Source organism: Eumetopias jubatus, unplaced genomic scaffold, assembly GCF_037043125.1.
Source record: "Eumetopias jubatus isolate StellerSeaLion01/CBP00866 unplaced genomic scaffold, mEumJub1_p1.0 scaffold_5, whole genome shotgun sequence".
NCBI lineage: Eukaryota > Metazoa > Chordata > Mammalia > Carnivora > Otariidae > Eumetopias > Eumetopias jubatus.
Genome location: NW_028274811.1, coordinates 95,071,531 through 95,083,563, shown reverse-complemented (window position 1 = coordinate 95,083,563; position 12,033 = coordinate 95,071,531). Strand labels below are relative to the sequence as shown.

The 12,033-nt window shown below is 41.4% G+C and overlaps 1 protein-coding gene across 1 annotated transcript in view; it reads left to right on the top strand.

The window, feature by feature from the left end:
• Nucleotides 1-12,033, top strand: part of DOCK2 (dedicator of cytokinesis 2) — a 407,203-nt gene that overhangs the window by 74,394 nt on the left and 320,776 nt on the right. Inside the window, exons 20-22 of the mRNA XM_028102762.2 lie at nucleotides 1,358-1,447; nucleotides 2,480-2,580; nucleotides 3,467-3,601. Of these exons, the coding sequence (XP_027958563.2) occupies nucleotides 1,358-1,447; nucleotides 2,480-2,580; nucleotides 3,467-3,601 (326 nt within the window). The remainder of the gene's footprint in view (nucleotides 1-1,357; nucleotides 1,448-2,479; nucleotides 2,581-3,466; nucleotides 3,602-12,033) is intronic.

Genomic DNA, 12,033 nt, shown 5'->3' with positions numbered 1-12,033 from the left:
GTATTGTGGATATGACATATTTTGTAGAGTGGTTGTGAGCATTCAAGGCAATAATATTTAAAAATTACTTAGCATAGTCTCTTACACAAAGTACATAATATTGAGCTGAACATGTAAATCATACAGAGTTGAATAAATAGTAACTATTAATTATTTTTGTTGGTATAAGTTGCTGTAATAGTTTGATGTCTTAGTACTACTTACATGTTACTATTAGAAATAAAAAGTATTCTTAGTTCCTGCTGCTTACAGAGCATTATGCATTATACATGAAAGAGGGAAAGACATCAGGGCTCACATTTTAAGTGAAACAAGCAGAAAACAATACAAATGTCAGATGTATTGTTGTGTCCACATGGTGTTAGAGAATATAGTGTCTGAGGTGTAGATTTAATTAAGCAACCCTTCTCTCCAGTTCTATGGGACAAGTGTTTCCCATAGGTCTTAGTGATCTTGTTTCCATCAGGAACTTGGTCCAGCTAGAAACTCTGAGATTAAACATCTTTATTTGGTAGATGTGTGTTTTCAGGAACTATAGGAAATATTGACCCATCCCTTAGGAAGGGAGAGTATCATATTTTAGTTAATTTTCCATACATGGAGAAGAAATGGTAGAATTTTCAGATCAGTGCTTTAAATGTGCACTATTGACCCACCTACCTGGTTTAGCAGTAGTGGGAAAATTCTCTAGACATCCTGTCTATCACCTTTGGGCAGCTTGGAGAAGCATCTTGGGGGGAATTACATTATTTCCACCTTTGCATTCTTTTTTATTTTTCTAAAAAAGTTTGTTACTGAAGTATATAATACAGTAAAATACGTACAGAGCACTTACCCTAAGAGTAGAGTTCCCTTTATTTTTACACACTTATATATCCATTTACCCACCCTCTAGATCAAGACACAGAACACTTTTGGAATTGCAGTACGTTCCCTCATACCCCTTCTCAAACTCCCCTATGCTGACTGCCATGATAGATTTTTTTTTGCCTGTTTTTGAATTTCATAAAAATAGAGTAATAAATAATGTACATTGTTGTGTCTGACTTATCTTACTCTACACAGTTCTCTGGAGGTTATCCTCATTGTTGCATGTAGAAGTAGTTTGCTCTTTTTTTTTTTTTTGAATCACTATGGAGTATTCTGTAGTATTAAAATGCCGCCATATGTTCATTCATGCTGTTGGTTGACAATTGGGTTGCTTCAAGTTCTGGCTTTTGTGAAGAAAGCTCCCTGCACCTTTTGAATGCAATGTGTGGTGGATGTGTGCTCTCATTCTCTTGGGGATACACTGAGGAGTGGGATTTCTGGGTCACCTGCACTGTTTTTTTAATGTGACCTTCATTATTTTGTCCAGTTTCTCCAGGATACTCTGGATGCCCTCTTCAATATCATGATGGAGCATTCTCAAAGTAATGAGTATGATATCCTCGTCTTTGATGCTTTGGTAAGAAAGAGGGGAAAGATGTTTAGTGACATTAGACATTAATGTCTGTCTCACTGTGAGAACGCTGAGAACTTGTGGCCTTTGTGGTCCTTTTCATGAAGTTTTTTGGAGGCATTGTAACTTTCAGCAACAAGAGCAATGAATGAATGAGCTGCTGGGGTTTTTGTTTGTTTGTTTGTTTCTAGTTCATTTGAAAGCATGGCAGGGTGAGTAAAAGGGGAATTTTAAGTGTTGATGTCATATCGGCACTGGTTGCAAGTACATGAAGCTGGATACCATGAATAATGGCTTCAGCTTTCCATGCATGCTGGGAGCTAGTCCTTGGCCAGGTCGTGAAGCATCCAAAATGTTTCCTATCTTCTTCTTTCTCATAGTCTCCAAGTTACAAGTGTCATTACATCCTCCTGGCCACCAGAATGTTTTATGGTGGCACTCCATCTCAACCCTTCCTCTTCCATCTTCCCAAATGGTCTCTTCCTCCTCTCTGTCCTAACTCATGTTTTCTCAGTGTCATGTCCACACTAGGATATCAATAAAGTTCAATATGTTAACTACTTGTGTCAGTGACATTTACATTTTAAAGAAATTACTTGGAGACAACTGTGACTTAATCTAGTGCTTCCCAGAAGGTCTCCTGGAAAGGCCCTCAAGAAAGATGCTTTGTGACAAAAAAGATCCTGGATTAAATAACTCTTAGGGAAGTGCTGGACATTGTATGACCCTCTCAGAGATTCACAATGCATGTAGACATGTTAAAGACTCTAAGAACCCTGCAGTAAAGAAGTCAGTCCAACGATGATATCCTCAGATTTGTCAAACTTATCTGACCATGAAACACTTTTATCCTACGACACCCTGTAGCACACTTCATGGAATGCTTTTTAGAAGAGGATTAATGAAAAGGACGAACAGTATATTCATGAGCTAATTCCTGAGCAAAATCATTTTGCTGGAGGTTCAGTTATGCCATGTGAGTATGGCTTCCTGCCTGGGGTCTGACCCCCAAACACTGATTCTTTGAATCTTCCTCAGATCTACATAATAGGACTCATTGCTGACCGGAAATTCCAGCATTTCAATACCGTTCTGGAGGCTTACATTCAACAGCATTTCAGTGCGACCTTGGCTTACAAGTAAGTTACTGTATATATGCGGATTTCTTGTGCACCTCTTACTTTACCTGCCAGGATGCCTAGGGCACAAGGAACTTGAGTATTTTCCTTTGCACCAGGCTGTGTGAGTCCTCCCTTTACTGATAAAACCCCATCTATGCTGGGTTATTGGATTAAATAAAACTATGCAAACCCATAGGTCAGAATGAATATTTTATTGTGGTAGAAGTACATGAAAGCATTCATTCATTCAGTCAGTCAGCTATCATTTATTGAGCAGCTACTTGTGGTAGACACTCGCATTCAGAGTTTAGGGAGGAGAAAGCACACAGGCCAGGTAGCCCATTATAACTTGGGTACAGGGGGCTGATGGTTATAGATGGGAGGTGATAATGGAGAGGTTGGGAGAAGCCAGTTTGTAAAGGGGCCTTGAAAGCTGGGCTGAATAGTTTGAAGTCGGCCTGGCTGGTAATGAAGAAACATGGAAAGTTTCTCAGCAAGGGAATTCCATAATATTATTAGAACATTTTCTGTAGGAAGGAAATGCTGAAAAGAGCATTCTCACCACCATTATTCCCACTCATACTCTGATTGTGACTAGTTTTCCTAGTCAAAGGATTTTTTTTTTCCTCACTAGTTTTTCCTTTGCTGACTTTCTATGGGCAGGAAATACTTATTCACTCCCTGTGTTAAATATAAATATAAATATGTGTGTGTGTGTATATATATATATATATGTATATATATATAAAGCAGAGTTATTTTTATGGCTGCAAATGAGTGAGTAAGCTGAGCTATACCACCACCTTTAACCTTTGATTGAATGCTTTATAATTTATGGAGCAAACTAATGATCACGCTGTGGGCTGGAAAGAGATGTATTTTGAAAATATAATCCCTTATTCAGGAAATTGATGACGGTGCTGAAGACTTACTTGGATACCTCCAGCAGAGGGGAGCAATGTGAACCAATCCTAAGAACTCTGAAAGCTTTGGAATATGTGTTCAAGTTCATTGTTCGGTCGAGGACATTATTTTCACAGTGAGTGCTTGTTATGTAAGAGTGATTGATTAGTTCTGCATTTCCTCCAGGATACAATAGTATTTGTGTCACTGGAGAGATTCTTTTATAAAATTACAACCAGCCATTGATCAAAAACAACTTAAAAATCCAACATAGAGTTATGAATAGGTTATAATTGTTCCCTCTAAGCTCATTCAGGGAAAAATATAAATCTTAACATGTTATAGAGTTAGGTTTTATCCAATGAACTTGATTTGTGATTTGCGCCTCTTCTGTGTTTCATCTATCATTCTTCATTTGATCTAAGATAGAAAACTTTCCAGGAATCTTCAGTGATAGAGGTGCTGGGAGTGGAGAGAGCAGAACTTGGGGAGTTTGACAGTTATTTGGCTCTAGGAGGTTGTGCATGACAGATGAGCTGGTATTTGCAGTTGATCAGTCTATCCTTGAGATCCTAGTAGCCAACAGTTGAGCTGACATGTTAGAATTCCTAAGAGATTTGATGTTTGATGAGCAGTATTACAGAGGTTAGCTGTTCTTTTGAAGGGCTTCAGAGATAGAGGCATTCAAATGAAACCTGCAAAAGAATAATTTATGTTCATCCTGGCTCTAAGGCAAAGTTAGGCAGGCAATTAGTTGTGAATATATGTATGATCAAGTGGTTGTGTGTGATGGGAAAACATACATGGAATGTATTGCCTGGATTCTTATCAATGCAAATGAAGAGCATTCAACTCAAACTGATTTAGGCAGAGTAGGACTTTTATTTTATTTCACATTTTTTAAAAATCCAGAAGATAATTGGCCTCAGGCATGACTGGATCCAGATACTCAATGCCTTCAGGATAGTCTCTGTCTCTCTAGATCTTGCCTCTGGGTCCTGTGCTAAGGGTCATGTGCTAAGGTTTTAACAGTCTGACTAAGGAAATGAATATGCAGATTGTATGGTCATGGTCTCATGTGTACCTCTGGAGCATGTGCTAGGTCAGCCACATATGGTATAGACTTGTTTTGCTGGAGAAAGTAGAGATCGGTAGTCATCATTTTGACCATGACAATGGATGGGCTACAAAAGTTTCATACTCGACAAGGCATCTGAAATATGAATCATTTTGGATTCTCAAAACATTCTTTGAGATTACAGGTGAGAATTGGAAGAGATGAATGTCTTGAACCATGTCACAAAACATATGTCATGTGCATTATTCCTTTTTTTAAAGTTTATTTTATTTTTTAAATTTAATTTTATTAAAAAATAAATTTACTTTAATTTTATTTATTTTTATTTAAATTTTAGGCAGTTTTATACAGTATAATATTTGTTTCTGGAGTGGAATTCAGTGATTCATCACTTAGATACAACAGTGAATCATAACTAAAGCCCTCCTTCGTACTCATCATCCATCTAGCCCTTCCCCTACCTGCCTCCCTTCATCAACCCTTATTCTTAAAGTGAAGTATCTGTTTCCTCTCATTTGCCAGTTAGTTAAAGTAGATACTGTGTATTAAAGTCTTAGGGGTATTCTTCCATGTTTGAGAGATACTTGTCAATTATTTGAAAACCAGTGGGTCTTTCTAAGGATTGAGTTTCTTGGAGGAGTTCAAGGATTCAAACATTTTAATTCCAGATTAATAGGCAAGGATATCTTATCTCATCTTGCAAGTGAGAACTTTAGATTTACAAGAAGAACATATATTCTTCATTTATCATATCTTCTGATCTAGTTTTTCCTTTTGGTTTATTTATTTTACTGTTTCTTCCTTCCTTCCTTCCTTCCTTCCTTCCTTCCTTCCTTCCTTCCTTCCTTCCTTCCTTCCTTCCTTCCTTCCTTCCTCCTTCCTCCTTCCTCCTTCCTCCCTTCCTCCCTTCTCCCTCCGTCCCTTCCTTTCTTTCTGTCCTATCTCTCTTAGTCTTTGTCTCTTCCCTCTGCTGGAGCAAAGAGTGTTTGTACATTTGTTTTCTTCTTCTCTGCCTCAAGGCATGTCATCCTGCAGAATCTCTAGCTCTTCATTCAGTGTAAATTCAGTGCTGCTGGAACTCTAAGTGACTTTTGGCTTCTTAAGGAGTGGGGTGCTCTGTTATTTCTTGCTGTATCCCCAGAAGAGCATATAGAACATCATGGATACTCATGAAATACCTATTGGACAAGGTGCATTTTGGGGGGCTAAGAGATGCCTTTGGTCAGAAGAGATGCCTCTAAAATAATCCAGGCCCAATCTTGAATTCTTTTTCATGAACAAAGTGTAGGCTGACCTGCAAGAAAGGTCTAAGACCTCATGCTGAGGGAAGGTAGTAGTTTTCCTGTATCTTGTTCATTTTAGAATCTTTGTCAATGGTTTGCTCTCTAGTGCAGCATCAAGGACATCAGGAAGCAATGGAGGTATTTCCCCATACTAGGAGAGCCTTTTACTTGGGAAACTAGAAAATAGAAGGTTTGAAATTTCTAAGCCAGCTGGTGGGAAATCATAATATAATTATTGCTTTGGGGACTTATTGTGTCTGGTATTGTGTTCCTGTTTCCTGTTATTTCTTTTTCTTCTTTCCTCCTGTGCATAATTCGGCTGATCTAGCTCCCATTAGCTGTTCCCTTGCCATTCTTCTTTGCACATACTGCACATGAGCGCTTGCAAGGGCTAAGGATTACCCTGTATCAATATGCAGGATGCTGTTGGGTAAGGGAGGAAGAGAAGTTGTTGAGAAAGATTGGATTTCTTAAGGATTATTTATTTCTATCACATAGTCAAATAATGTGGTTTTCTTTTCCCCTCTCCTTATGTCACTGGCTCCTGAGTCAAAGTCTGCAGCAGGTGTCTTTGGGCATCTACCTGTGCCATAGTTGCAATGGAAGCTGGCAGAGCAGGCTCAAGTTTTTGCCTTGGGGGGCAGGCTTAAAAATATAGGAAGTGTGTCCAAAAGACGGTTGGTAGCCATCAATATGACCATTATCCATTAGGGTTTTGTGGACTGACTAAGCCTCTGGGAGGTATAAAGCATAGTAAGAAACAATCAGAAAGGGCTGAAGTGATTATCTTCTAGGCATTGAGCTTCTTTATAAAATTCCTTGCAGTTCTTTTTATCCTGAAGCTCAGACAACCAGCTGAGCTGATCCCCAAGATTTCTGAGCTGTGGAATTACTCAGAGTCCAGAGCACACTATGCTTCTCTGAGTCACATGATATGCACACTGAAAAGCTTCCCTTCCTGCTGGCCAGGCACATAGAAAATAAGGCTACAGCCCTTCTCTCTCTACAGGAGAGAAAATCCAGAGCACGGTGCTATAGTGGGATTTGCTGCCACTTGTCTGTGTTCCTTACAAATCCTAATGCTGCCATAGGCTAAAGGATGGGGGGAAATGTGGAGCACTGGTTATATTCATGTTGTGTTGGTCTGTGTTGGCTCAGTGACGGTCAGTGTTCACACTAGACAGAACCTGGGAAGGAGTCATATGTTTGTCCCTGTGCCCAGCTTACTGAGTGACCTGGCCTGTCTGAACCTCAGTTTCCTCATCCATAAATGGGGATAAACCAGTTCTTAGTGTTTTGATGATGAAATGAGATTACACGTACAAAGTTATCCATGTAGTATCTGGTACTTAATTTCATAAACATAACAAATGTTACTTGCTCCCATGTTTTTACCTAGGCAAGACAGCAAGGGGCTTATTTCAAAAACTCAGATTTAAATTAATAAATGGTGTCTTGATCCATGCCCAAAATTTGGCTTATAGTTCACGGTATCCTAAACCTTTCTTATTGTTTTTGTTTGCTTGTTTGTATATTTGTTTTTATGGAGGAAGGGATATGTTTACCAGGTGTCTGCTTTTTGCGGATCACAATGTAGGGACTTTTATGGCTCCATGAATTCCCCTTGGTCTGTTGCTGGCCCACTGGCTGGCCCCTGCTTGTGTCTGCAGTGTGTGTGATCAGGCCCCTTGGGCCCAAGCAGCCACATACCCAGCTCTCTGCTCCCGGCTTGTGCTGCCTGTCTTTGCTTTTGTATCCTGCCTCCTGCTCTTGTTAAGGATCTGCTTACTCACTTCTTGCTTCCCTCTCCTTCTCCGTGTGCTCCCAGTCTCCTGGGGCTGCTCTTCCATCCACACACTCCTTCACCTCCCTTATTCCCACTGCCTCTGCTATGAGAGGCAGTCAGCTCAGTGGTGAAGGCACAATTTTTGGAGCCAGCTACTTGGGTTTGAATTCTGCACTGGAACCCTACCACCACCATTTACTAGTGTTTATGACCTTAGGCAGATTATGTAGTGTGCCTCAAGCTCAATTTCCTTGTGTATTAAACAAGCACATATGTAAAAACCCTTTTGGGTTGTGGTGCAGACTGAATGAGTAAATGGGTGTCAGGCACTTAGCACAGTGCCTGTCGCAGAGCAAGCTGCCACGGCCATGGTGATTATTACCTGCTAAATGCATTTCACTTATTTTCTCCATTAGTCTTCATAAAAATCCTATGGAGAGCCTCATCTCCCCACTTCATCTCATCCGAGTCCTCACTGACTCCATGCCAGCTGCACAGGCCTCCTTGCTGTGGCTCAAGCTCCTAACGTAGGGCCTGGGCACCTTTTCCTTCATATCTGCTTGCTCACTGCCTCTCCTCTTCCACATCCTCGCTTAAATGTCTCCTTTACTACCCTATTGAAAATCGCAACTTCTGATTCCCCTCCCTCTCACTCTGTTTTTGATCTTTTTTTCCCTCCCCATAGAACTAATTACATGTTAACATACTAGACGATAATTAACTATGCTTCTGTTTACTGCCATCTCCCTGCTAGAATGTCAGCTCCAAAGTTCCTGTCTTTGTTTTGTACTGAGAACAGTGCATGGCAGCAATTGACACTTGTCCAATGTGAAATGGGACACCCTTTCTATCCCCTTTCATAGATAAGGAAGCTGAAGCTTTGATTCAAACTTAAAGGTCACACAGCAAGGCTTCACATTCTACCTCATCTGGTTAAGCAAATTTAAGAACCAGAACTTTTGGGGGACCATGCAAGTGTAAAGTGTGGTTGGCCAAGATGAGGAGCTGTCCTGAGCAAGAACAGCTCCTGGAAGGATCGACTTACTGGGTCTTGTCAGGGCTGCAGAGAGGCACAGGGCTGCCCAGGTTTAGGAACTATCATCCCTAAACACAGCAGGACTTCTGTAAAAAAAGGATGACTTGGAGCAGAAGTTGTCAGGAAAGGAGTCCTTCCCATTATGGCAAAGCTATCCAGGCAAACATGACCTCATCCTCTCAAGGAATGAAGAAGACCTGACACAAGGCCAGCCCACGTAACTCACCCTCCTTGAAGGAGTCACTAGTCAGGGAAAGAGAAATGCATTAACGCCCTGATAGGAGCTGCCGTGTCTCAGGAGTCATCCTGCTCCCCAGCCCTTGCCTGGGAACCAGGAAAGATGGCCAAGGTGTGCACAGTGCCATCCACCTGCATGGGGCTTCCACTCCATCAACATAGGCATCCAAAGAGCACTGTTCAGGCCCCCGGTGGACCTTCCCAGTCTGGCTCACTTTATCCAGAGCCAGACATGGTTGCCCTTTCTCTGCTTGCCTTCAGCATCAGGTGATCAGATGTTCTCTGATGCTCTCTTTTGCATTTTATTTTGCATCTTGCTCTATTCTGCCTATCTCCCCTCTCTGCCTCCACCGCGCCCTCCCACCAGCTCAGTTTCTTCTTATGTAAATATTATATACTAGTTCACCCTCCTGGTCATGCATATGTTAGGCAGCAAGACTGTTTGAATAAAGCTCAGGCAGGCCCAATGTAGTCTGCAGTCAGAGGGAAGATATAATCCTCTACCTTTTTAAACAAATATGAATTTAACTGGAAGGCACTTGCCAGTGTGATTTATTTTCATTGTTCATGTATGAATAAATATTTAAATGTAATCATCTGTTTATGCCGAGCATGGGCTGGAATGCCCGTCACATTGCTATTCCTGTTTCTCCTGCATATAATTTGTTTGCATGTTAATGCCATTTATTCCTATGTAAGCCTCTGTTTTTGGTTTTGAATATAATTTCACTTTTTGATGACAGTAATGGCTCAGTAAACTGCACAATTGCAGTTAATGGAATTATTTTATGATAACATTAACTTGGTATCAGATCAGGGTGGAAGGGAAAACTGTCATCAAAGGGATATTGTCAAACAGTTACTTCTCTTTAATTTATTTTCTATTTTATGAGTTGCTACGGTGCTGAGGGGGAGCTAACACCTTGTTTATTACAAACGTACGTGGAAGTGCTTTGTAAACCATGAAGGAAGTAGCTGTCATTGTAACATGAAATTGTGCATATGCATGCATTTTTAAACAGACCTCTTTTCCCTTTGCATATAGAAATATTAGTAAACATTTATTGAGAACCTATTATGTGCTAGGCACTTTAAGTGCCGGGGACTCTGAAATTAATAACTATGGCTTCCTCAAGTAGCAGCAACGCAGTAAGGCATGCTGGATATGCATCCCAGCAATCAAATCACAGTTCCATGACATGATGCCATCGAGGCTCAGGGAGCAGACAGGTCTAAATGACAAACTCCACCTCAGGAGGATCAGTAATTCTTCTCAGGGGAGGTGGTACTTTAAACTAAACATTGAAAGAGAGAAGAATCACAGATTCCAAGTAGAGGGAACAACGTGTGGAATACAATGTCCGATTACTCTTGCCACTCCAGAGTACTGTTTCTGAAGCCCCTCTCTGTGCTTGGCCTTGGATCACTTTTTCACTCTGCCTCACTTCATACTCATAGCAACCCTGGGAAGTATAGGTATTATGATGTTTATTTGACAGAAGAGGAAGCTGAGGCCCAGAAACACAGAGGAAGTGACTGTAGGTCGCACAGCCAGATGTTGGCAGGGAGGGCTGTGTCATCGGAGCCTAGGTCCCTTGTGCTGTGTCTGTGAGTGGCACGTGTGTGGGGAAGAGTGGCTGGTGGGTGAAGCCGTGCTGGTGGAAGCACGGGGATGATGCCATTGGTGAGGTAGTTTGAAGCTGGACGGTGAACACCTTGCATGCCAAACCGAGGAGTGTGATGTCACCCTCTTCGCCAGGGGAGATCATCATAAATGCTGCCCTCCGTCCTCAGAGCGCTGCAGCGGGTGCACACAGTTATCCAATGGGATCAGGTAAAAAGATGAAAATTCCTTTATTTTCTTCCAAGAGGAAGAAATTAAACTTTATAAACACTTGACTTATAATTAGAATAATACTTGGATATAATTTATAAATAAACAAGCATCTGTTGAGAATCATGCTTACATTTTTTTTTTCTCATGGAGCAGTTTGGAAACCCCTGCTTTTGGCAGTGGGAGCCATTGAAGTTCTAAAGCAGGGGATCTACAAGGGTACATTGGGGGCTCAGTCAGTTAAGTGTCCAACTCTTGGTTTCAGCTCAGGTCATGATCTCAGAGTTGTGAGATCAAGCCCCGCGCTGGGCTCCTCCCTGGGCTTGGAGCCTGCTTAAGATTCTCTCCCTCCCTCTCCCTCTGCCCTTCTTGCTTTCTCTCTCTTTCTTTCATAAATAAATGAATGAATGAATGAATAAATGAATCAATCAATAAATAAGGCAAGCAAATAAGCAAGCAAGGGATCTACATGATTTAGATTCATCTTTTAGAAAGATCACTGAGGAAGAAAGGTGAGCGTGTGGAAACTGGTGTAGAGGAAGGGAGGCAGGAAGTTAATAATGAAGTGGTTGCAGTGATCCAGGCAAGAAGACTTGAGCTAAGGCAGTCATAGTGGGGGCTGGAGAAGAAGGAGAGGGAGAAGATAAGGTGTATAAATGGCAGGATGGAATGTGGGTGGGAGTGAAGCTGGAGGAGAGGGCCAGATCAGCTGATCTGAGGTTGAACTTTGTGACCCATTTGATAGATAGTACTCATCAGCATGATGAACATAAGGGAGGAGAAGTTTTGGGGAGAAGATGATGTGTTTTGGTAAAATTTGAGATGTTTATTGGCATAGCCCAATAGAAATGTATAGCAGGTAGTTAGATACAAATCTGGAGTTCAGGAGAGTAAAGACTAGAAATACGGTTTTGGTAGGAATTGATCCAAAGAGGTATTTGAAGCTATAGCACAAGGTGAGCAATGCTATAAAACTCAAGATGAAGCCCAGGAGATTAGCATGTTGAAGGGATGTATGAGCGGGGGAGTCCCAGGGAAGGCTGATCAGGGACTTAGGAGGGGAAGCAGGAAGACTGGCAATTCAGGAGCCAGAAAAGAGAGCATTTCAAAGAGGGATTGTCAGCAATGTCAGCATGCTACTGCAAAGTCATGGGGACTGAAAACTGATCAGAGGCAAGATATTTTGCAGTGAGGAGGTCTTTGGTGAATTAGCCAGCCCTTCCCCAGAGCTTAGCATCTTTCCTAATATCCAGTTGAAGACCCTAAAGAGGCAGAGGGATCAGGGCTTTGAGTGCTATCGATTTCCCATCATCT